The sequence below is a fragment of the Necator americanus genome, chromosome V (genome assembly GCF_031761385.1).
Source record: "Necator americanus strain Aroian chromosome V, whole genome shotgun sequence".
NCBI lineage: Eukaryota > Metazoa > Nematoda > Chromadorea > Rhabditida > Ancylostomatidae > Necator > Necator americanus.
In genome coordinates, this window is record NC_087375.1 from 21,753,090 (window position 1) to 21,777,022 (window position 23,933).

Below are 23,933 nucleotides of genomic sequence, written 5' to 3' on the forward strand. Positions count from 1 at the left end.
ATGGTCTTGATAGCCAATGACAGTAAGTCGGATGCTCCTAAGGTACGTTGTGTGTTAATCAAATAACAGTAATAAATACACACTTGTTTTTATCTTGAAACTATGTTGTTTCATTCCAGAAATAGAATTTCCAGAAAGTTACAGTGAAAAAGAGAAAGAGCAAAAGCAAATTAGTAGAACAAACGAGCGTACTCCCTGAAAACCTAACCTTTGCACATTGCACATTGCTCAATTCACAAACTTTCTATACAATGCATACAGGTTAATTTCCCCACTGCCTTGGACATCTACATTTGGATTTGCTATACTACACTTTTGATTTGTATGGTGGAATTCACTGTGGTACACTACTTCACCAAGTTCAACACTGGAGATCCGGAAATACAAGCCTTGGAAAGAGAGAAGATGCGGCAGATTATAAGAAGAATCCCTAAGACTGCTGTGATGAGGTGAAATTGAGTTATTTTTTTACCCTAGAGGTCTCTATCAGCAAATCTAAATGCATTTTTGAAGTGATTTTTACAAAAAAAAATTATGGAAACCACGTTCAGTGTTGTATTAAATACTTTTATAGCAGCCGTCGTCCTTACAGGAAACCTCTCACAACTAGTCCTACACTCCATCATGGAATAGTAGGTTCAATGAATTTGATTCTCTCAAACCATTAACATGATCACTTCTCGTGACTTACTTATATTTGGTGATATATTATTGGCGAACCATCCCCTTTAGCCCTTCTGACAAAGAATTTTTCCATAGTCACTGTTTGAAGCCTTTTCAAAAAAAAAAAATCAGGAAATTTCTATATCACAGTTTCCAGAAAAGTAAGAAATGTACAGCCTCGGACTCAGACATAAAATAAAGAAATTAGGTCTCTCAATTAATTAGGTGAAAATATGTGCCTTGTAATCCGCTATTTCCTATTCGTTAAATAAAAAACCGTTCAGACTCGGCGTGATGGCGGGCGACACTCAATGTACCACCGAGTACGACAAGTTTCCGTAAGAAAACGTTTTTTGGCCCCACAACATTCTATTTGTTCTATGGAAGGAAATCAAGTACCAACTATTGAGGAATTCCAACAGTTCGTGGCTTCAGCTAAATTTCACAGGAAATTTTCCCCAACAATTATCTTCTTGAATGTTTCATTCTCTTCCAGAGATAGTGTCGGTTGGCGACTGTACTACTGGATGATGAATAATGTAAGCAGTTAATCGTTAGTAATCCTTATACAGCATTAGTATTCCTCAAAGAGCAACTACCTCTTCAGGGTCGCCCTACTGATCCGTTCGGTCTCGCTCAGAATTCAATCAGTTCTGTGGATCGTTTCTCCCGAATTGCTCTACCGATCTACTTCGTTGCTGTAGTGATTGTGTACTATAACTTTTACGTAAACACCCCTTATGACTTTACATTTGATGACGAATACATCGCAAATCCGATAAATCCTATGTAAATAACTGGCAGTGAATAGGCGTGGAAGTAATGCGTCCGAGACTGTTTGAATCAGATCACCTGCCCAGCAACAGCAAGTTGCAGCTCACCCGGCTTTGTGAATTTTTATCTTTTTTTTTTCTAGAGAATCGAAATTCGTCGCTTCAAACATGACATACTGGTAGAACTGATGTTAAATAAAATGTTTTCTGTGTGGAATATTGACCATTTGTCATTATAAAAAAAGGGTGTCAATGTCATCCTGGACTCAGGTTATCGCACATCTTCGGAACAAACTGACACCTAGTTTTTCGAATGAGATATCGCTTAGTTCTGGATTTTTTGTTGTATGATTATATGACACGTCCTCTTCTACCGAAATAAATGCTGAAATTGGTGTAGAACTTGGTGTAATGATTGTCTTTTCTTAATTTTTTTCGTTCGATAATGAATTATCGACAAACCTTGTGATATGTTTATGTGTAAATTGCTGTACTCCTAAATGAGATGCCATCTCTAAGCGACAAACGACTGGGGCGTCTATTACCCGATGTAAGAAAAAAGGTTTTTCGATATACTCACTGGTGGCTGCATTTTTGCATAAAAACTAATAATACTACATAATATTGCATAGATGGCTACAAGAGCTTTTGTTCTTCAAACATCATTCTCTGCTACGGTTGAGCAGAAGAGATAGCAAAGAAGTCTCAAAACCTATTTATTTCCAAGACGCAAAGTAGCGGTTCTAAGATCTCAGGACTTAACGAGTAAAGTACATGCAGTTGTTAGCATCGTCGCAAATGTCTGATGCGATTAATACGCTAGGGAAAAAGACTGGAGCATCGCTAAACCCTATTCGAAATCCATATCATGCTTCTGAAATCTTTTGTAGAAATCCATCTTCTCTCTGCAAAAAAAGTGCAGTCCGGACATCTGTAGAATACGCTCGTCTGTCCATTAACTCAAATCGACTTGTTTGGATTTGAAATATTGGCGATGTGACGGCTGATAGCGCGCGCCGTAGTGACAGTAGCACTGATAGATGGCGCCGTCGTTCTCGGCCCGCATCCTCGCACCCCACAGCGAGGTGTCAAAATTCACGCTTTCAGCACAGACAAAAGAAGTTGTTGATGTGTCCTTTGAAGGTGATGATAATGTCGTCGGTCACGTTCTTCTTCACCCAGCTCATCGTTGGTTCATATGACCTCGTCTTATTCAGGGGTTATGGCATGTATGGGTGTAGCGTAGCGGTTGTGTGCAGTTTCTGGATATATCCGGATGAGTCAGATATGGACATTAACTACGGAAATACTAAGTTACGCAACTTCGTTCACGTTGCTCATCCTCCTACCAGCGTCTCGTCCATGATTGATAGGCGAATACGCCTTGACAGCCGCCCTTTCCCTCTCTCACACATAAATCCATGCCACCGCATCGTCCAATCAACTCCACAATTTATGCACTCTACTCGCTTCAAATAGTTAGTAGTTCTGTTCTGTCTGCTTGCTGCTAAGATCCTACAAGATCTTGTCGTATCTTTCTCATTCTCATTTATTAAGAAGCTTGACAAATTTTCCTACGCCATAAGGACAAGATTGGACTTTTTAATTATAACCAGATCAGAAATCTTACTTAGCAGTCATTTTAGGTTATCAGATTCCAAAAACAGTTCTTTTTACTAATTAGGGACGGAAAAGTGCAGAAGAAATCTTGAAAAAAAATGCAATTCCTCTAGAGGAAAACAGCATCGGTACGTAACGCATGATGTCGGAGCAAAATCTCAGCAGTGCAAAATCTCTTGAGGAATCTCCGGAATAATAAAAACAAAATCTTTGACGCAATGCAGCAGATAAAGAAGAACAATAAAACAAATAGAGAATCGATCGCTGTCAAGTTTTTGATAGGTCTTGATTTGGGATTTTAGCATCACACCAGTTTTGCTCTCTTGCTTTGCACTTCTAGAAAAGTGCAACAAATCCCTCCTCTTAATTGCGAAGAATATCTTTTATGCGAAGGTCAATTTTCATTTGCAAACGGATAAAAATCAGCCTCTCAAGTGCCACGAAGACGATTGTGTTTAGTTTCTGAATCAGTAATGGAATTGCTTGGAAGACAACTTCTGGAATGTTTCGGAACTAGTCATCAGTAGTCATCAGTAGCGACATTTTCTTCCTTTCAGATTATCAGAATTCCAGTTTTCTATGCGCTTCAGAGTATGTGTTTTGTAGAGTCCTGAAAGAGTCTGGAAATCTAGAATTCCGAATACATTCCGATTTTCCAATTACGAGATCTTTTTGTTGTCAATAGTAATCAGATTTCTGAGAGAATACTTCTACTGCATATAAAAAACAACATTGTTGAGCACTAAGCAGTCGGCAACGCTCCTGAGTTTCAGTTGCCCTTGCAAGATTTCTTTACACTCTTATCCAGTGAATTTGTAGTACACTTTTCCATACCGCGCAATATCATCACGGTGAACTGAAACGTCTCCGCGTGCCTCATGCAGCAGAATCCTTTTCTCTTCTGTATACTCCGAAAGGGTTTGAATTTCTGATCGTTTTCTTCCTCACTGAGTCACTTATTAAATTAAACAAAATTTCATTTTTCTCCCAACAATCCTATTTCTTGCACAATATTCCAATTTGGAAGTGTTCGAAATTTTCATAAAATGTCGTTACTAAAAATCTTCTAGGTACTCTCGAAGAAAGGTGTCAACAGTAAGCACTTCACGAATACGCGTACCATCAAATTAATTCTACCAGGAAATAAACTCTTTAAAAAACGAAGGAAACTTCCGACTTCAAGTATTTAAATGATCCTAAGAAACTTGGCAATGTAGAATGAGAATTTAAAGAAAAGACTTGTTGTCCCTTGTAAGCACGCCGATGTAGACTCAAAGAAACACGCTATCGTCTTTAGCGATTTTTAGGACTTAATTTCATGACAGTCCAGCTTTTCAGCAAATATTTTGATGGACAGGGCAGAAATCACACCTAGCTAGGAATGTCATGAACAGACACCTTCTCACAGCCACTGCCGTTCTCTTCGTTTATTCATGTAGAGATGATGTGATACAGTACGTGCATCACATCGAGGACAAATTTCTTCCACTGAGTAAGTCATTTTACCAATTGTTCCTCTCATTTTCCCACAATTTCTCTGGATTTATTCAGATCCTCTTGACTTAGCATTATTTGAAGATTTACAAGAAGTAGAACATGGGTTCCTTCTAAAAGAGAGTGATCGTAAGTTCTACCCAGCCTGAAACTTGTGAAGAACAACGTTGGAACTGGTCAACTAAAATTCAAAATGTCGGATTTTAGCTGCTTACTCGAATTGTTCTAAATGGAAAGCGCACGCGAATGGGAGTATTGGTGAAGGTTGGAGCAAATCTGTCTACTCCCTATCCGGAAGTACTGTAATTAAATGCCCCAATCTCGAAGGACAAACATTCCAAAATTGTTTCCACGCAAATTTTGGAGAGGAAGACTGGGTGAGTTGAGTTTGCTCCTTATAAAACCAAAAAACAACCTTCATAATTAGTAATGTAAACGGAACCCAAATAATACTTATTTACCTAGATGGCCCGTCTTCGCTGGACGTTTGGGCGAGAATATCATTTTTTAGTTCCCTCTCTTTCCTCTCCTTTCCCTCGCCATCATCATCCAAGATGTCCTCGAGTTTCGTGAGTGATGTTGATGGGATCCTTGAGCCGTATTCAATTGAGCTCTCAGCTGATACATCGGTGTAGCGAAAACATCACTCCACCTCTGACTCTTAGCATCACTTGGGATTCACTCTTACGTTCTTTTGGTCTATCTTTCGTCGATTTTCCTTATAATGTGACCTGTTCATCTAGGCCTGGCCTTCGATATATATATATATATATTCCGTTGGGTCGCAAAGACGGGACATTTCCCTTAACTCGGAACTGCGAAGACCATTTAGGTGTTGTGTGCGCCGGTTAAACATCAGAAAACATCTCTCGACGGCTCTGCTGGTTTAGCAAGTAGATCTCTAGACATAGCAGCGGTGTCTGCCCATGCCTCCGTTGCGTAAAAGAGTGCTGCAAGAAGTGTCGAGTCGAACAAAGGCACGGAACTCCTTGCCGAAAGTTGGTCCGTAACTCCCGTAATAGATGCGAGCGCTGACCATACAACTCTCATGCACTTATTCAGTTCTTCTTGAAGTCTTTCTCCATAAGCGTGGAGCGTCCGAGGTACGCATGTGATGAAATTCCCTCAATTTGGGAGTTTTCAAGTTATATTCCCCTGTCCTCGCAGAACACATTACTCATGAACCGCCTCTTCTTTCTGTTTACTCGCAATCCTATTCTCTTCTTTGCTTCCGCAACATCCATGGAACATGGTCTCTGCTTCACTGGTGCTTCTCGAAAAGAGAACGATGTCGAATAAACGAAAACGTGGAAAACGAGGATTCAAGAGGAGTCTTCTATCAACATGTATACACCTTTCTTATCAAGCAAGCGACTTCGTTTCATTGTAATGCAGCCATGAAAGCTCCTTCGATATAGCACCGTCTCGTTGTACCCCTTTCCAAGGTATTCTGAAAGGGTGGTGGAAGAGCTGTATCGTAGTGATACATCGGTCGTAGCATTGGTTAGTGTTCTCACATACGATGCTTCCACCCCTTTATCGGTCAACATTGACAGTATTGGATTCGTTTCAAAGTTGTCAAAAGTTTTCTCATAATCGACAAAGATTAGGACAAAGTTCAGGCGGTATTTCCGAGGCAGGCTTGTTCTTGAGATTTGAGTTTACCCAACGTCATTTATATGCGTGTGAGGAAGGTCTTCGTGTACACTTTGTACAGAACACTCAGCAAGCATATCGGCTGGTAGTTTTCAAACTCCCCTCGGTCACATTTCTTAAAGACGAGAAGAGTTCATAAGGTCTTCCTCTGGTGTGTGATCCTCTCGTTTTGAAGAAAGGTGTACCAGGACTACAAAAAGAGGACGGTAACCATTCCATAAAAGTCTGCTGATACAAAATCATTACCGGGAGCTGTACTAGGATTCATGCTCTTGATCGCACTTTTGAAGGAAGACTCCGGAGTGGAGCTTCACCGATGTTGGATGACAGAGCTTGACACACAATTAACGAACAGAAAAGCTTCAAGGAGAATCTCTCCAGTACCCCAACTACAAAATAATACAGAAAAAATAATTAGTATAAGAAAATGCGCATCATTAGTGACAATATGTGATATCACAAAATTGGTGTAGGAATATCTCCACGATTATGCAAGGGTTTGGGAGAGATCAGGAGTATGATCAGATATCATAATATCTGCGAGAGGACAATCAGTGAGCTGATGTATGCCTGCGCTAGTTCACGTGGCCCATTGTTAGGTGTCTCGCACAAAATTCCAGAGACGAGCCCTTTCCCACGCCGTTTTTCAAGAAAATTAAGGAGATTTTGGTCGTTTTCATATTTGTGATCTGCATCTCTAACACCATCTTTTTGTGAAAAGATCTCAACATCGCAATTTCTTGACACACCGCATTTAAATGAAAGAAAAAAGATAAAGTAGCAAGCGCACAGCGTTGGTCAATCCTTATGAAGATGTGCAGTTCAACTTTAATTTAGAATTCGTCTGAGGTTTATGAACGCGCGCTACAATGACGCGTGTTTTTCTAGTTTACTAGAAAAAATTGAGCTCGATCACATTGAAATTTGCGAACTACACTCCTTCCCCTATATAATTGCTAAGAGGTTTCAGCATTGTCAGTTTCATAATACGAGCAACTTCAGAATAGAGAGCTTATATAGTTCCAACTGAAGAAAAAGCATGAATATCACAACAAAATAAAATAATTATCATAGCCAGAACGCACGCATATGAAGCACATCTCAATTGTGCCTGATTTCTAGTATTTGTCAAATTATATAAAGGGATAAAGCTATTACCGTCCCCGAGGAGATGAAAGGCTTGGCTGGGACTCGGATGGCTTCAAACATCTGATTGTCCCTGTAACCGCAGCGTAACCTCTTCTTAACGACTGCGCTACACCGCTCCGCTTATCTAAACGTACAAGAAAACGGTAGCAAAGCTATTTCGCTGCCATTGGTATGTTTTGGAAATGACACCAGCAAAAACGAAAAGACCTTCTCCCGTAAATGAATAGAAGTTCTTTTACTTGTTGTATAGAAGAGCAAAGTGCAGCTCTCTCACTTTGAAGGTAACAGAAGGGTCTCATGCTAGCTATGTCATCCAAATGAAAATAAGCAACAGTTCAGGAATCACGCTGTCGACTTGAACTATTACGGAGATTTCTCAGCGAAATCAAAATGCTTCTCCGGCTACAAAACAGTCCTTATGTGATAAAGGTGGGCATCTTATCGCAGTCTAGAAATAACGTTTAGAATAGTCATTCTAAATCGTTACAGCTGGTCTCCTATTGCATTCCACGAGATCCAGTAAGAAATCTTGAACACGTGAATATAGTAACCGAGAAAGGCACACCGCTAGACATACTCTCACTACTACAGCTGTCTTTATTGCAAAGGAATCACCTTTTCAATTCATTGCTCTCGTTTTTCATTGAGAATCCAACTCTACGACTTCAAGATTTCAGAAGACAGCAGGTGAATTTGTTGTAAGTTGAAAGGCGAGTACTTCAGAGAGGAAAAGGACTTCAGAAAACTTTCAAAAACAACAGAAAAGAGAAAACATGGCAGTACAGTACAGCGTATTTTTTATCAGCACACATTGAATATGACTGATTTCACTGCGTTCAACTGAATGATCTGTAGCCTCGAGTCAAAACGACCCAAGCACTGACCCAATTGCGTGAAAGGTTTCTTTTGGACTGGTGCGGTGGAGCTGTAGCTAAGCAATACAGTTGATTGAAGCTAGCGAATGTACCTCTACAAGAACATCCGCCCACGCAATTACAGCAGGCTTCATGTTGTTTTGACAAGACTATCAATCACCAAGTTTTCATTTCAAACATAGTGATAAGTGCACATTTTAAACAAGTCATATCCTATGAAGAGCAACAAGTTGTCTGCAGCATAAACGGAACTCAACTTCAAAATATTTGAATTAAGCTGGTCATGGTGGGCGATCAAGTGAAAATAGTGGACTTTGATGAAGCGTACTTCACCGAAGATTTCACAACGGATCAATGTAAGCTTTCCTTTTTGTACAGATAATTTTAGAAACACTTAGGTCGGAGGAAACCACTCAATTATTGGAACAAACTAGGAATGTTACTCCACAAAATAGCAACTGCGTTAATGCACTATGACTACAGTCGGATCAAAAGGAGCTGGAGCCTGGTGCGCTGCTTACTCGTTTGCAGTCGAAGTGTAGTCGGGTCAAAACGACATGAAGCACGACGCAGGTGCGTAAGCGGATGCGCCTGAAGCGACGCGGTGGATATGGCGGTTGGAATCGACGAGGAACCATCGCGAACTGCACCGACAAATGCTGCTAGTAAGAGTCCTTCTCGGATACTAACTGCTATGCTCCACCGCGCCGCTTCGAGCGCATCCGCTTACGCAATGGCAGTGTGCTTCACGTCGCTTTCAGCCTACCAAAGAACTACCGCCAGATACCCTCGAATAGAACAGATAAGTAGGGTCCCACAACACTACTTGAAGGCATCACCCCACAAATTTGACGTAGTATGGATTTTCGTTGGAGCGCACCTACATCGGGTAGTAGATTATGAATACAGGGGTGGTTCCGCTCACCTCTCCCTTCATCACTGTAAACAGACGGCTTCGGAGCGCGGTTCTATTGCAACGTGCCATCCTTGCGACCGTCCCCGCCTGTGATTCGTCGAATAAAACGAATTGCCTATCGGGGCGTTCGAATGGAGTTTCGACGAATCGTAGGCGGGGGCGCGGCGCAAGAGTGGCGCGTAGCAATACCACGCCAGATCCGTGGGTGATGCATTAAAAGAGCAATTGTGAACGTAAATGCACAGACACCGGATAGTTTTGACCCAACTGTAGAAAGGAAGAATCACACCTCCAGAAGTCTCTTCTGTAAAATTAGTTTGAAACACTGATTTCTGGCAAATCTTGCGAATTAAAACCACATGTGCAGGTGCATCTGAATCTCACTTGAGAAAACACTTATTCCTGACTGCTACGTAATAAAGATGACTGGTAATTCCCAAAGATAGAATCAAAAAACATTTATTTCTATTTAATTTAATTGAAATTTCCATTCTAACTATTTCAATTATTTTTTAATTTCATTTCAGATCATTCACTAATCAGAAGGAAACTGTTTTCGGAACTACTTGTGAACCATGCAAACCCGGTTGTCTACCGGGAATACAAGATACTACACAAATCCTTCGAGGTACAACCCTTTCGCACCTTGCGGCATACACAACAAGAGTTTACAGCACATAACGACGGGTAGAGGTGGTGTCCTTCACTGGAATATTCGATAATTACCACATCTCTTTTGTCACAGTAAATTGTACGATAAATATTTTATTTTAGACGTTCAATGTCAGAAAAATGTCACAGGTAGCAATGCTGGAGAGATTTATGGAGGTTCAATCTGAGATCAAAACTGATCGTAACTAATTCAGTATATTTACAATTTCTACGCAACAAGAAATTCAACAAATAACGAAATGAAAAACGCCATTAACAGTACGGTGGTGCAAATCGGTCATTCATATTCGCCTTAGAGTGCTTGACAACCTCAATGCTCTACAAGAAGAAAGAAACCATTTCTTACGATAAAATAAGGAAAGTAGTGGTCATTCATTCAAAAAAAAGAAATGAAAGAAATTTGACATATTACTATTACTAGCACTCCAAGACAGAAATTTGGTACGAACCACAAGAAAATCGAATCGTTAGATATAACCAAATCATTCTGCTCTGATAGAATCTGAATGTTTCAACATAGCTGCCCGATCACTCCTGTGCCTCGTAGTCCCTTCTGACACTGAAGTACTTTTCGCGGTTCTCATCAAGGAACGCAACGAAGTCTGACGACATTATCTTCAGTGCCTGTAACTAACGGAGTTATAATGAAGAAACGTAATTATCAGCTCAACAGAGAAACTGACAAGAATGCTCTCAGAATCGGATGGCAGAGTTTCGAATTTCTCAGCCAAACAGTTAAATAGTCTTAGCAGATGCGGCAAACCATAAACGGACGACAATCTTACAGGAACAGTGTCGTCAGGCAATAGTGACGAACCTGAAGTATACAAGAGAACCTTTTTTTCAAACGGCCGCTGCCAACTTAATGAATAATGCTTAAAACGATACCAATCAACGCTAGAAGAGCTCACTGTATAGAAAGCTTCGGAAAAGCGAGAGTAAACAGGAAAATTGAACAAAAAAAGGCAAAAATGATAAAATGGGAACATGTGAAGAAGCACACGTAGTGGATATATATTACCGAGATATGGTCGCCTACGCGGATCATCATCACCATTCAGGTTCGTGAGACGAAGACGCAGGAGCTCAGATTGGAACTGATCCCTTTCAGGCTGGTATAGAAGAAGTTTCCTGAAGAAAGCAATCCAAAGCGAAGATATAGTAAATACCATGCTCACGAATATTGCAAATTCAATAGAAAACAAACTTAATAAGCAATACTGCAAACGACTGAATAATTCGCGATTTCTGATGCATGTCATTGTGTTGGACATTTTATAGACATTTTCCGTTGAAAAAGATAATCCAGAATTCAAAGAAATCTACCATGTTACCGATTGACATGGGACCTATTTCAACAACAAATTCAGTAGTTTTAGAAAAGTTAAGCCATATAAGAATTTTTTAACTTCTCATATAAAAAAACATATGAGTGAACAATGAAATGGCAAAAACTGGAGAAAATAGCGTACCCCAGTACCATATTGAAGTAATCAGTAATCATCTGACAAGATCGAATGAGAGCAGTGACGCGACTGGAACTAATATCATCCCTATGTGAAACAGCTAATTTGTCGCCATCAAACTCCAGCTCCATGTCAAGAGTACAGAGGAACTACAATTTTATCGTTTGAAGAGGGTATGAATGAATGGAATGATCAGTACCTCATGCAAAAGCTCGTCAATAGGGTATACAGCAGGCAGCTTAGCTAAGAGTCGACGCTGCAGTACTGCGTCTCTGTCTTTCTTTAGAATATCACGAAGAGATTTGGGCAGATTTCCATAATGCTGGAAAATGCAATTCCCAAGGGACATGTACAAGAGACGGCAGGTTTGCCTGAAAAAGAAAATAAAACTTACAAATTTCACAGACTTTCCTTCTTCCAAGAGAATGGAGGAAGAAATTTTTAGAGGCCTTCCTGAAATGGAACAATAAGAACATTTGAAAACTAATCTAGTAGTACGATAGAGTACCTCCACGACGTGGTGTGATTCGAGGGCTCGTCGAAGCCGTGCTCTCGTTGGAAGCGGTTTCCTATAAATGCAGATTTCTTTATCCTATACATTTGCCTCATATTCATTTATTAATAATTTTATTTGGTAAGCGGATAGGTCGGCACAAGGAAATGGAAGAGAACGGACAAAATATTAAGCAATGAAAACCTATGTTTAAGTACTTACAACACTAGCTTTAGATGACATTCTTCGTTTCTTTTCAATCTTCGCACTATCGAGCTCCGCCTAGGGAGACTTTGGATTAGCGAATTGTGAGAAAGCATTTTCATATAAACATCGAAAACTATCAATATTGCAAAAGAAAAAGTTTTGAAATGAAAAAAGAACATTCTTACCTTTGCTCTAGCTAAATTTTGTTCGGTATAAGGAAGAAACAATTTACTGGTTTCACCTTCTTTTATGTCGACATCATGACGTTTGTGCCATCCCTTAAAGCATCACATTAACATGAGAAAAAGAAAGAATTAATTTTAAAAAAGAGCTATGAAGTCAAGGAAGTGTAGCAGTTATTAGTATTTCGATTTCTGCAGGGGGTGACACCAAAGAGGCAAGAATCTTTAACTACATAATTCTCAGTACAGATATTTCTTGGTCAGCTTCCAAGAATCGAATTACAAAAGTTTGCCTATACAGCAGACGTTCCCCAAATGGAAGAAAGGCTTGATTGATGTTAGGGCGGGTTCGAACGTGATCGGGTACTCGCGACGGATCCCTTACCGACTGCGTTATCCCCCTCCCATCGTATTCCTATCAGGGCATAAAGTAGGGTAGGTGCCGGCAGAAAAAGGTCGGGTCATGGTGGGAGTTTTCTTGTTTCACGGATGACCAGACCACCATTACTCTTTTTAGGCAATCGAAAAGGTGAGGCTTCTTGCTTGCTAGCCAGGTTCGATTCGTACGGAGAATACCTTTAATAATATCATTAGTCGGATAGTCAAATATAACCTTCCTTGGTTAAAAACATAGTACCTTTAGTTCCTAAATAAAATGCAGTTCTGACGCTCCATGTCGGCACGCTCATATCTACCTATTGAATGACAGACTTTGTTTCTTAATTCCCCAAACACTAGTTATATCCCACCAATTCCCTTCAACCTACGGATCAATATGTGACTGAATAAACGTTTTCTACATTACTCGCAAATGACAGAGTAATTAATTTACTACGGAAACAGACGAACCTGATAATGCACGGTAAATACACGTTCGCCATCAACCACAGAAACATTTACGATCTTCCCCTCGTAATAAATCCCATTGTAGTTGCATAAAATTCTATCATTAAGTTCGTAAGATGTCGAAGGTTTTGGTGGCATTCTAAATAATGAACGATTACATTATACAGTCAATGACCTTCATGTCACCCGACTATACTATACCACATCATAAACAGACAAACACATTAGAAATATCTAGAATCATACACGAGCATCCATACTACAAAATGCAATGTTTAAAAAAGACTTAGGAACTCTAAGCACATCCCGCAGCAAAAGCCTTTCGACAACTTTTTCCTTCACTGAAAAGACATTAGACGACTATAGAAAGAATTAGTGGAGTAAAATATCCGCTTCCAAAGTGCATGAAATACGGATGCGGAAGGCTAAGACCAGGCTAGTTGCTTCTACGGTTTCCCTTCACCTACTGGATAGTATGAGGCTAGAAACTGACCACAACAACTACGGACACAAATACTCATAAAGACATGAGCTGGCAAAATGCAATAAGCTTTGCAGATATATACAACGAATAAACTACAGTACATAGAATCCCCCACTAAGCCATTAAAAAACAAAAACATCAACTCGAAAACCCAAAAAAGATTACGAGATAGTTTTTTCTCTTGATTTTCGGCTTCGAAAATAGATGTGTTTGGTTCATATTGCACAGTAAACACTTCACTCGACGATTTGCAGAATCTGGTGACCACTGATCATAGTTCGGAGATGTTTCGCTGTCGGCAGAGTTCACAGCGGCGTGGTACCGCTCTTGTGCTGTGTGGTTGCGCTGCTCGCAGCGCTCACAGCAGTACGTGCAGTGGTCACCATGCGCTTTGCGGTTTGGTGGTTCTTGAAAGCATGGCTGTGAACATTCAATAACCATCAAACCGCAGAGCCACCCGGCCATGTCGCTATGAACTCTGTTGACAGACTTTTCGATGCTTTATCGATGTTAGGGTCATATCGTCCAACATTTGTTTTTGTTTTATGATGTGTACACGCGTTTGCATTTTGCGTTTGCCCCCGAAACGACGCAGGTAGGTAGCAGTTGGAACAGAGATGGGACCATCGCAAAATGCAGCGATGGGTGGTGTCAGCAAGAGTTGCATGTCATTTTGACCCTACTATATGTCCTGACATTTGGATCAGGACCCCAATTCTGTGTTGTTTTGCTATACTTTGTGCACAGTATCATATATCCGTTGTGCAAACATTGGACATTGAAGAGTTGTATTTTTGGTGGTCATCTTATCGAGATGACCGCCCACGAAGTTTGTTTATCCAACGATTGCTCATGGGGCCTATTTTATTAATAACGGGCATTCCTGTGTTTGTGGCCCATAGTGAGCATCGTCTTCGTTCCTTATTAATAAATTATTGCTTTCACTACCGCGCAACCATTTACGGCATGCAGATTAGGATAGTCGGGTCAAAACGAAATGAAGGTCAAAGAAGTTCTGTGAGTTGTTCCCCTCGAGGGTGGAGCGTAAAGGTTAGGATGGAGGTGGGATAACAGCGAAGAGTGTTGCTTGCAACGGTTACCGCGGGGAAAATGTAGTTGCAAAGCCACTCAGTGCTGCCCTTATTTTTCGATTTTTTTTTACTTCCTTTTTTCTCGTAATAACTTTAGCTTACATGTCATAGATCCTCCAAGACTAATGCTTAGGTCTTGGAGCCCCGATTAAAGGCATCACCTCACGAATCTGAGGTGGTACGGATTTGAGGTGTAGTATTCGTATATGGGATCGTAGATTATTGAGAGAGGGGTGATTCCGTCCATTTCTTCCTAATTTCTGTAAAATACGACCCGTAAGATACGGCTTCAGGCGTTTTGGCGCACCATTTTGTACAGGGAGTTTGACTGGGGCGCGCCAGCCTTGTGCGGCCCCGCATCTTTCGGGCCGTCTTTTACGGCAATTAGGAAGAAATGGACGGAACCACCACCATCTCCATAGTCTCCCATCCCGTATACGAATACTCCACCTGAAATCTGCACCACCTCAGATTCGTAGGGTGATGCCTTTAGTTCATTTTCTCTGAGCAATAAGGGTGTCGCTGACGCAACTGACGTACATTTATATGTCATCACATCACACTAAATCACCATGACATAAATAGATAAGACTACATCTCTGTTATCCTTCACGCCACTGCCACAATCTTCGCATGTTGGACACTGAAATCTGAAGGCAAACAACACCTCTAGTCTTGCGTGCTTGGGGGAACTGGCAGATGATCAAGGGGATGATGGCTGATCAAGTCAGTGTTTTCATCCTCGCAGACAAGTCTGGTACTAATTTATCGATCCCTGAGGGATGAAAGGCTTAGTTTGCGTCTCAAATACATCAGAATTTTTTGTTGAGTCCACGCCTGCCCATGCACTTCTTTATTTATTTGAAAACACCATATGTGTGTCTTAACAAAATCAACAAAGGAGATAAAGGATAAAGTTTCTGGGGTTAATCAATCCGCTTGGGATGTGCCCCCACGTTCACTTCAATTCAGAATCGTTTGAGGTTCACCGACACGTAACTGGCCTATACAATGACTTGCGGTGGCTAGTCAAGTCATGTCAAGTCAGTGTTTTCATACTCACAGACAAGTCTGGTACCAATTTATCGACTCCGGAGGAATGAAAGGCTTGGTGAGCACTAAGACGGATCGAACCTCCGATCGATCGTGCAGGAAACGGAACCTCCAACCGCTACACTACATCCGCCCTCTAACAAAGGAGATAGCTCACTAGAATTTCGTCTAAGCTTTATAGAACAAAATTGCCCCTCTTTTACATTCGTACTGTGGGTTTGCGGATCATTCTCCTGCTTCTGAAGGTGAGATACCTCTCTTTTTCACCTCAGAACGTTATTGAATATTGAATAATATTCAATAACGTTCTGGATTTGAAAAAATATTGAATAATATTGTTGAACAAGGTCAATAGGGCTGGAGTGACCTAACCCAACCATATTAATCTTGTTCTACGATGACGAATTAAATTCCTAGCGTTTTCTAGTAAGAGTATAGGGTAAGCTGGGAACCTAGTATGAGACGAAGAAAAACTGCGTGAAATGGAATGCTGGTTGAAGGGAAGAGCAGGGCGAATGTTGACGTGAGAGTGTTAATAACCTAGAGATGAAGGACTACAGACGCATCGTCATATCGGAGAAACGGCTGATAGATTTACGTGTTCGAATTAATCATTACTTTCCCGTCCCAGATTACCTTGAAACACTTAGTACTTATGAATGTCAACTTAGCGCTTTAAAGGCATCACCCCGCAAATCTGATGTGGTGTAGATTTTCGTTGGAATACACCTATATCGGGTCGTATATTATGAATACAGGGATGGTTCCGCTCATCTCTCCCTGCATCACTGTAAACGGCTTCGGAATGCCGTTCCTTACAACGTCCTCTATTGTAACGCGTCCTCTTTGCGACCCGCCCCCGCCTGCGATTCGTCGAAAATCCTTTCGGACGCCCCGATAGGCAATTCGTTTCATTCGACGAATCACAGGCGGGGACGGTCGCAAGGGTGGTACGTTGTAATAGAACCACGTTCCGAAGCCGTCTGTTTACAGTGATGTAGGGAGAGATGAGCGGAACTACCACTGTATTCACAATCTACGACCCGATGTATTTGTACTACAACGAAAATCCATACCACGCCAGATTCGTGGGGTGATGCCTTTAAATCTGAAGAGCTTGAAGTATAGATGAGTAGGCAAAGATCTAGTGCTAGATCTTCCTATTCTGCAATGGAAATGGAGACGTGCAAGTACTAGATTTTGACACTGACAATTGGGAGAACAAATAGCTTTAATCTGCGTTATTCTAAACCCTTGGACCAACGCTAACGCGCCGCGAAATTCAAAATGGTACACCGTGTAGCTACTTCCTTTGTTGTTTCAGAGGAATAATCTTAGGGAAAGGCAGTACATGAGTTCCTTGCGATGCGTTGCGCACTCTTACCCTAAAACAGACGAGGAGAATATCACAATTAACCTCAATCCATGAAAGAGAGGAAGTATGGTCTCCGAATTTCAAGCTGGGATGAGATTGGAATTCAGGCTTTTTGATCCTTATCATGCACCTAACGACGATCACTTCAGGTAATTGTATAGTTAAAATCTTTTACTCTTTCTGTGTTCAGTTCTCGTTTTTCCATTTGCTCTTGCATTGTTTTCTTTATTTAACGTGTAGTTTCATTTCCCTTTGTTTCTTTGTTCTTGTTCCTGTTTTTCACTCTTTCTTCTTGACTTTACTCTCATTTTTTCATTGTGTTTTTCCTTCCCAGCATGTAATTGTGTTGCTTACTTTGCTCTAGTTAGGGAATGCCTACTGCACGATAATCGGCACTTATATCACGTTATTATATGATAAGGACATCGATGCTAAAGGAACACAATTCGCATAGAAAAAAATAGTGGAGATTACTCAAATGAATGTAAATAACTTTACTTGAAGTTTCAACTTATAAATGTTTTCAATCAACTTTGTTTTTGGTGTCTTTGGACCTGCTTCCGAGATTTCTTCTTCGGAAGAGCAGTTTTCTGCTACTATTCAGCCAATTTTGGAGACAGGAAGGGGAATCAAACTCCTTTCATATTCAAAATTAGGTCTAGCGCTTTCCCAGGAAGCAAACGTGCGAAATTCGCCGACAATCAATACTTTTCTGAACATTGAATCTTAAAGTTTGATTTAAATTCCGTTTTTCATCTGTGCGAAAGCAGGAGTACTCGTTTGTGTTACCGAATTTTACCATCTTCCAACTTCAAACCTCTGCTTAAAAAAAAAAAAAACTTAAAATTAAATCGAAGCTACTGAGGCACTTCTGCTCTGGTGACGCTATTACATTACGTAACATAACGTCGTTTCTTCTTTTACTAAAGCTAGAACAGTAGCGAGGTTAAAGCGGGTGTCCAGGCACTGTGTCAATACTTGATACGGTGGGAATCAAATGAAAACGGCAGTGTACTTAATCATCTTGAAAGAAGTGCGCCTGCAAAGAAACAAAAAACAAATAGAATGTAAAGGAAACTAATCAAGTAAAACAGGGATGTAATAGACGAAAAAGAGAATGAAAACTCAAAAAAACTAAATAAGTGTTAGTAATAAATAAGGAAATCAATGCAAGAACAAATGAAACAACGAGAAGAAAACTGGACAGAGGAAGAAGAAAGGATATAAGCTATGCAGTTACCTAGTTACCAGTTATTTTTCTCAGTTGCATGATAAGGATCAAAAAAACCTAAGTTCCAAGTTCCGTCCCCTCCACAACGGTTTACCGCCTCATAGTGGCGTGGAGATGACACTGGGCGTCGAACTGCGATGCACAGCGGAGGTTCGTCCTCCGGCAGGGTCTCCCAAGCTGAGAAGGAGTTCGACATATCTGACATTCCGACTTCTCGGAATCGGAAGCCTAGCTAAGAGTAAACCACTGCTAAGATTCACCACCGTCTTGGCAAAATGTCGCAAGGTGGTTCCCTGATCCATATAAGTTGGGCGACGACCTGTGGTGAAAGCTAAGCTCGCCGTGGTATGGCTGCTTAGTTTGGGGAAAAGTCTTCTTGCCACTCCAGCATATTCACTGCCCCTGCACACGTCTCAGACGTCGGACGGTATGGCGACCGGTGAGAGGCGATAAAATCTCAGGTGGCTCAGGACGTCTTTGATTCTGGACCAGGGCGACGGACGACCGACTCGCCATGAACTGTCTCAGACTGTGTACTTACAACACGAGAACAGCGTCCACAGACGCTAACCTGCATGCTCTTCTCGGAGCTGGAGAGCGTATCAAATTTCACGTGATTTCCCTACAGGAGACCAACTGTAGAAGGAGCGGCATACGACAGATGAATGACAGTACACTCGTCATTCGTGGAGAGAAGGTTCCGTCGCGAAATGTAGGCAGTGTCGGTTTTGCTGTGCACCCATCTGTCGTCCATCTTGCCGATTCTCACCAGATCCTGCCATTTCGTCTGGGCATTCTTCTCCTCCGTCCTCTACGCCAAAAACCCATCAGTATCATCAACTGCTACTCACCAACATCAGCAGCTGATGAAAATTCCGAATTGGAAGCGTTTAGCGAGGAGATGGAGGAAGTGATCCGCAACGAGAAGTCCTTCTACAAATTCGTTGTCGGAGACTTCAACGCAAAACTAGGAATGGCTACAGAAGTGGAATACACGATCGAAAGATTTAGACTAGAGGACCGGAATGAAAATGGCAATTGTCTCGCCGGGATGTCCGCCTCTTTCATGGGGACTCTCTTTTCATGAAAAGATCATCGTCGGTGGACATGGGAATCGCCCAATGGCGCGACTCGTGCGGAGATCGGTGGTTCTGATCACCGTCTCCTTCGTGCGAAAATACGACTTAGCCACACGATGGAAAAGAACTTCTGCTATCGGCAACGAAGGAGAAAAGAAGTCGTCTACGACTGTTGCATACTCGAGGACTCTTTGTCCCAAGGTGACTGGCACATCGAGGAAGACCCAAACGTGGACTACGAGATGCTGCTCAGAGGATTACGAGCCTGTGCTGAACGTGCCTCGAAGCCGCGCACGACAAACTTGGATCGAATTTCGAAGACCGCCAATGCATTGTTGGAAAGAAGAAGGACTTTGAGGCTTGATCCGAATGCATCGCACATTGAGCGGTTAGTAGCAAACACTAGCTGCAGAAAAGCGTTGCAGGAGGATCTTATGAAGTACAGGCAGAAGAAGATTCTGGAAGCAGCACAAAGAAGAACGAGTCTAAAGAAGTGCCGCAGGGATCTCCGCGAATATAATATTCCGCTAGCAACCTTGCTGAGCGAAGACGGGACTCGCACGTCTTCTCGTCGTGAGATGGAAATCATTACGGAGAGGTTCTACTCGAACCTTTTCCGTTCATCAACTCCTGTGTCAAGCCCAATCATCCCCACTGGCGAAGCTCCACCACGGATTCTCCCTTCGGAAGTACGAGTCGCTATCAAGGGCATGAAGCCTGGCACAGCCCCCGGACCTGATTTTATATCAGCAGACTTTCTTCGGGCTGGTGGCCATCCGCTTCATGTAATCTCAGCAGCGCACATGACATCCTATCTTCAGAAAGAAAGGATCCCAGACCAGTGGAAGACCTCGCGAACCGTTCTTATCCATAAGAAAGGTGACCGAGAGGACCTTCGGAACTACTGTTCGATATGCTTGCTGAGCGTGTTGTACAAAATATTTACCAAGATCATCCTAACACGCATATCTAGGACGCTGGATGAAGCCCACCCTCAAGAACAAGCTGGATTCCGCCAGGGGTTCAGCTGCTTGGACCACATCCAGACCGTGTCGAGGGTCATAGAGGTTTGCCGGGAATACCGCCTGCCCTTTGTTCTAACCTTCGTCGACTATAAGAAAGCCTTTGATAGCGTAGAAACGAATGCAATACTGTCAGCGCTGGTCGATCAAGGTGTGGACGCGTCGTATGTGAGGACATTAGCCAATTGCTACGATTGATACACGACTAAGATACAGTTTTTCCACCGCCCTCTCACCATACCCATTGGAAATGGGGTACGACAAGGCGATACTATATCGCCGAAGCTGTTTACGGCTGCATTGCAATGGATAATGAAATCACTTTCCTGGGAAGAAAGGGACATACGTGTTGATGGAAGATTTCTCTCGAACCTTCGTTTCGCGGACGATATCGTTCTCTTTTCGAGCAGTACCAATGAAGCAGAAACGATGCTCAACGAATTGAACGAAGCAGGGAAGAGAATAGGACTACGAATAAACAGAAAGAAGGCACAGTTCATGAAGAACGCCCACTGCGAGGACGGAGGAGTACAACTTGAAGGCTCCTAAATCGTGGAAACTTCGTCATTCGTCTCGGACGTTCTATGAACATGGAAAACGACTTGAAGGAAGAACTGAATAGAAGAATGAGAGCAGCATGGGCAGCATTCGCAGCCGTCAGGGAAGCTACGGACCAACTGACGGACCAAGATCTTCGTGCCCATCTGTTCGACTCGACAGTCCTTCCAGTGCTCTGTTACGCAGCGGAGACGTGGGCAGACACCGCTGCCATGTCTAGGAAGCTACTTACTACCCACAGAGCCCTTGAGAGATGTCTCCTGAAGTTTAACCGGCGCACACAACACCTAGCCGGTCTTCGCAGCTCCGACTTAAGAGGAATGTCCCGTCTTTCGCGACCCAGCGGAATATGTATCGAAAGCAAAACATAGATGGGCCGGTCACATCATGAGAAGAATCGACGATAGATGGACTAAAAGAACGCTAGAGTGGATCCCAAGGGGCGCTAAGCGCCCCCGAGGGAGACCGCCAACGAGATGGAGTGACGTGTTCGCTACACGGATGGACCAGCTGAGAGCTCAGCTGGATACGGCTCAAGGACCTCGTCAACGTCACTCACGAAGCTTGAGAACATCTTGGATGACAATGGCGAGGGAACGAAATGAGTGGAAGAGATGCTGGGGCCCGCACGTCCAGTGAAGACGGGCCATCTAAGTATCTAAGTAAGTAAGTAATTCCGTCCCCTATTCAGTTTGAAATTCGGAGATCATATTTCTTTTCTTTCTTGGATTAAAGTTTACTGTGATATTCTCCTCGTTTATTTCATGGTAAGAGTGCACAAAACATCGTAATGCACTCATTTTCTTCTTTTTTCTTTCATTTTTCTTTCTATAAGCTTATCCCTCTGAAACAACAGAGGTAGTAGTTACTCGGTGTACCATTTTGAATTTCGTGACGCGATAGCATTGGTCCAAAGGTCGGAGCCTCCCGCAGCCGGGTGTAAGTTTAGATACGAGTTTAATTAACTTTCTGCTGAAGTTATGTCTAGTCCAAACTCGAAGGTATTCAAAAGTAGGCTATTCAAATTGAATGTTCTTAATGTTGTTGGTATGAGCGAGATGTTAATTTTCATAGCTTTAGAGAGCACGACGGCCCGGTGGGATAAATCATCTTGTCGTTGATTCAAGAATAGCAAAAGTTGATGCCCTCACTCCTGAATTCCACCCACCAAGTTCACCCTGACCTGACTGACTAGTTCGTTCTGGCTTAAGTTACGATTAATTTGCTAGGAATGCAAATTAATTTGTGGGATTTTAACTACTGGATTGCTGTTTTCTGATGCCCATGTGAATATACTTCGTAAATTGAACTAGTTTCTTGACATGAGCCCTAAGGCAGAGTGGTTGTTTGAAATAGTTGTCGCCACATTATCACGGTGTTTATATGTTGGTGTTTTCGATTTATTTACGCTTGCTTGTTGAAGTATTTCTATACTATTACTATATTGACATATTACTGGTTAAATTACTCAGATAGTCTCACATTTCCAGCAGGGCAAGCAGATAAAACCTGACGGCAGTGTCGAAAATTAGCCTTGATTTTTTTTTTAGCATAACTGGAACATGGGTAGTTTCCGTGGAGGGTTTCACTTAGCTGGAAAGTGGCGATTCATAACTGATTTACTTCGAAGGATTTTATAGAAAATACATTAGAATTCGAATGCTTTTCAAATATTGTGTACAGTAAAATGTATCGTATCTTCTCCATCTTTTCACTGCTGGTATTGATTGGAATGTCTATGTCTGAAGCTTTTTTGACGAAGTTAAATCGACGAGAACTTGCCACTTATATCAAATACGGTGGTGATCTTTATGTTAGGAGAAAACAATTTCGAAAAAGAATTTATTGCATGTTTGTATACATGTGTTTAATGTCTCTTAGATACATATCTCTTAATAATAGTAATAATACTAAAGAGAGCTAGGAGCACTTTCTCCCTAACATCGGCGTATCTGCTGCGCTAGTCATATTTGTCTTATCTGTTCATGATGTTTGAAGACATCACCCCACGAATCTGACGTGGTATGGATTTTCATTGGAGTACACCTATATCGGGTCGTAGATTATAAATACAGGGGTAGTTCCGCACATCTCTCCCTGCATCACTGTAAACAGACGGCTTCGGAATGCGGTTCTATCGCAGCGCACCACCGTTGCCCCGACTGTGATTTGTCGGAAATCTATTAGGACGCCCCGACGGGCAATTTCATTTCACAAATCGTAGGAGAGGGAACGGGGTAAGGGTGGCACGTTGGAATATAGGACGTCGTAAAGAACCGCATTCCGAAGCCGGCTGTTTATAGTGATGCAGGGAGATATGAGCGAGATCCCACCCGTTCTTGCAATCTACGCCCTCGTATAGTGTTTGGCCACGAAAATCCATACCACGTCAGATTCGTGGGGTGATGCCTTTAAATGAATCATACGTCATATAGAGCACGGTACTGTCGGCACACACATTACGGATACGGTACCTCGTGCATGCATACGAAAAGTTAATGTTCATAATAATCCGCAAGAAAGATTTCATAGTGGACAGTAAAATCGATCTAATGAGTGAGTAGACTCTGTAGGCCTACTTTGGGTGAGAATATTTTTTTTTATCAGTACAGTGTCACACAGTGGTAAGAGGTCCGCTGCAAGTGCACACTTGACGATTCGGAATCCCCCTTCCCTCACAAAGGCAGCCACGCCTTTCATCCCTTGTGGGTTAAATTGGTATTAGACTTCTTCGAAAAATCAAAACATTAAGTTTATACACCGTTCGAAGCTGTTTTCTAACAACACCCTAATGAACACATAAGGATGAATTTTATTGCAGTATGTAAACAAGCACAACGCCAGTTACATCACTTGTAAAAAATTAAACTGTATAATCCCGCAAATACTGGCACATCACACTAATTTAACGTCATTTGGAATAACGCGTAACTGTCAGGAATTTCTTTAATCGAAGCACGCAACAAATTTCAGCAACAGTCCTCCGTATTCCACTTCAAAGTTTTCACTGCAACGAAATAGATGCTTC

The 23,933-nt window shown here is 41.9% G+C and overlaps 6 protein-coding genes across 8 annotated transcripts; 5 read left to right on the forward strand and 1 right to left on the reverse strand.

The window, feature by feature from the left end:
* On the forward strand, positions 1–1,456 carry RB195_014781 (uncharacterized protein; the record flags this gene model as incomplete). The annotated part of the gene is made up of 4 exons (XM_064205186.1): positions 1–42; positions 262–449; positions 1,160–1,202; positions 1,271–1,456. The coding sequence occupies 4 exons, from the start codon at positions 1–3 to the stop codon at positions 1,454–1,456; spliced, it is 459 nt and encodes a 152-aa protein (XP_064061067.1).
* Positions 1,457–4,442: 2,986 nt separating this feature from the next.
* RB195_014782 (uncharacterized protein) lies at positions 4,443–10,007 on the forward strand (the record flags this gene model as incomplete). Of its 2 annotated transcripts, XM_064205188.1 has the most annotated exons (8): positions 4,443–4,548; positions 4,608–4,679; positions 4,758–4,927; positions 7,695–7,784; positions 7,845–8,042; positions 8,508–8,586; positions 9,674–9,774; positions 9,921–10,007. In XM_064205188.1, 8 exons carry the CDS (start codon positions 4,443–4,445, stop codon positions 10,005–10,007), a joined length of 903 nt encoding a protein of 300 aa, XP_064061068.1. The 2 variants fall into 2 exon arrangements, with proteins under 2 accessions (XP_064061068.1, XP_064061069.1); XM_064205187.1 differs by lacking the exon at positions 9,921–10,007 and having other exon boundaries at positions 9,674–9,837.
* A 339-nt stretch (positions 10,008–10,346) lies between these two features.
* Positions 10,347–13,150, reverse strand: RB195_014783 (uncharacterized protein; the record flags this gene model as incomplete). The annotated part of the gene is made up of 10 exons (XM_013452723.2): positions 10,347–10,442; positions 10,502–10,635; positions 10,840–10,949; positions 11,291–11,433; positions 11,484–11,606; positions 11,679–11,737; positions 11,793–11,853; positions 12,000–12,059; positions 12,170–12,262; positions 13,016–13,150. The coding sequence occupies 10 exons, from the start codon at positions 13,148–13,150 to the stop codon at positions 10,347–10,349; spliced, it is 1,014 nt and encodes a 337-aa protein (XP_013308177.2).
* Positions 13,151–18,760: 5,610 nt separating this feature from the next.
* Positions 18,761–19,333, forward strand: RB195_014784 (uncharacterized protein; the record flags this gene model as incomplete). The annotated part of the gene is made up of 1 exon (XM_064205189.1): positions 18,761–19,333. One exon carries the CDS (start codon positions 18,761–18,763, stop codon positions 19,331–19,333), a length of 573 nt encoding a protein of 190 aa, XP_064061070.1.
* A 108-nt stretch (positions 19,334–19,441) lies between these two features.
* Positions 19,442–20,545, forward strand: RB195_014785 (uncharacterized protein; the record flags this gene model as incomplete). Its single annotated transcript, XM_064205190.1, has 1 exon — positions 19,442–20,545. One exon carries the CDS (start codon positions 19,442–19,444, stop codon positions 20,543–20,545), a length of 1,104 nt encoding a protein of 367 aa, XP_064061071.1.
* A 386-nt stretch (positions 20,546–20,931) lies between these two features.
* On the forward strand, positions 20,932–21,276 carry RB195_014786 (uncharacterized protein; the record flags this gene model as incomplete). Of its 2 annotated transcripts, none has more annotated exons than XM_064205191.1 (1): positions 20,932–21,276. In XM_064205191.1, one exon carries the CDS (start codon positions 20,932–20,934, stop codon positions 21,274–21,276), a length of 345 nt encoding a protein of 114 aa, XP_064061072.1. The 2 variants fall into 2 exon arrangements, with proteins under 2 accessions (XP_064061072.1, XP_064061073.1); XM_064205192.1 differs by having other exon boundaries at positions 20,938–21,276.
* Between the last annotated feature and the right edge of the window lie 2,657 nt (positions 21,277–23,933).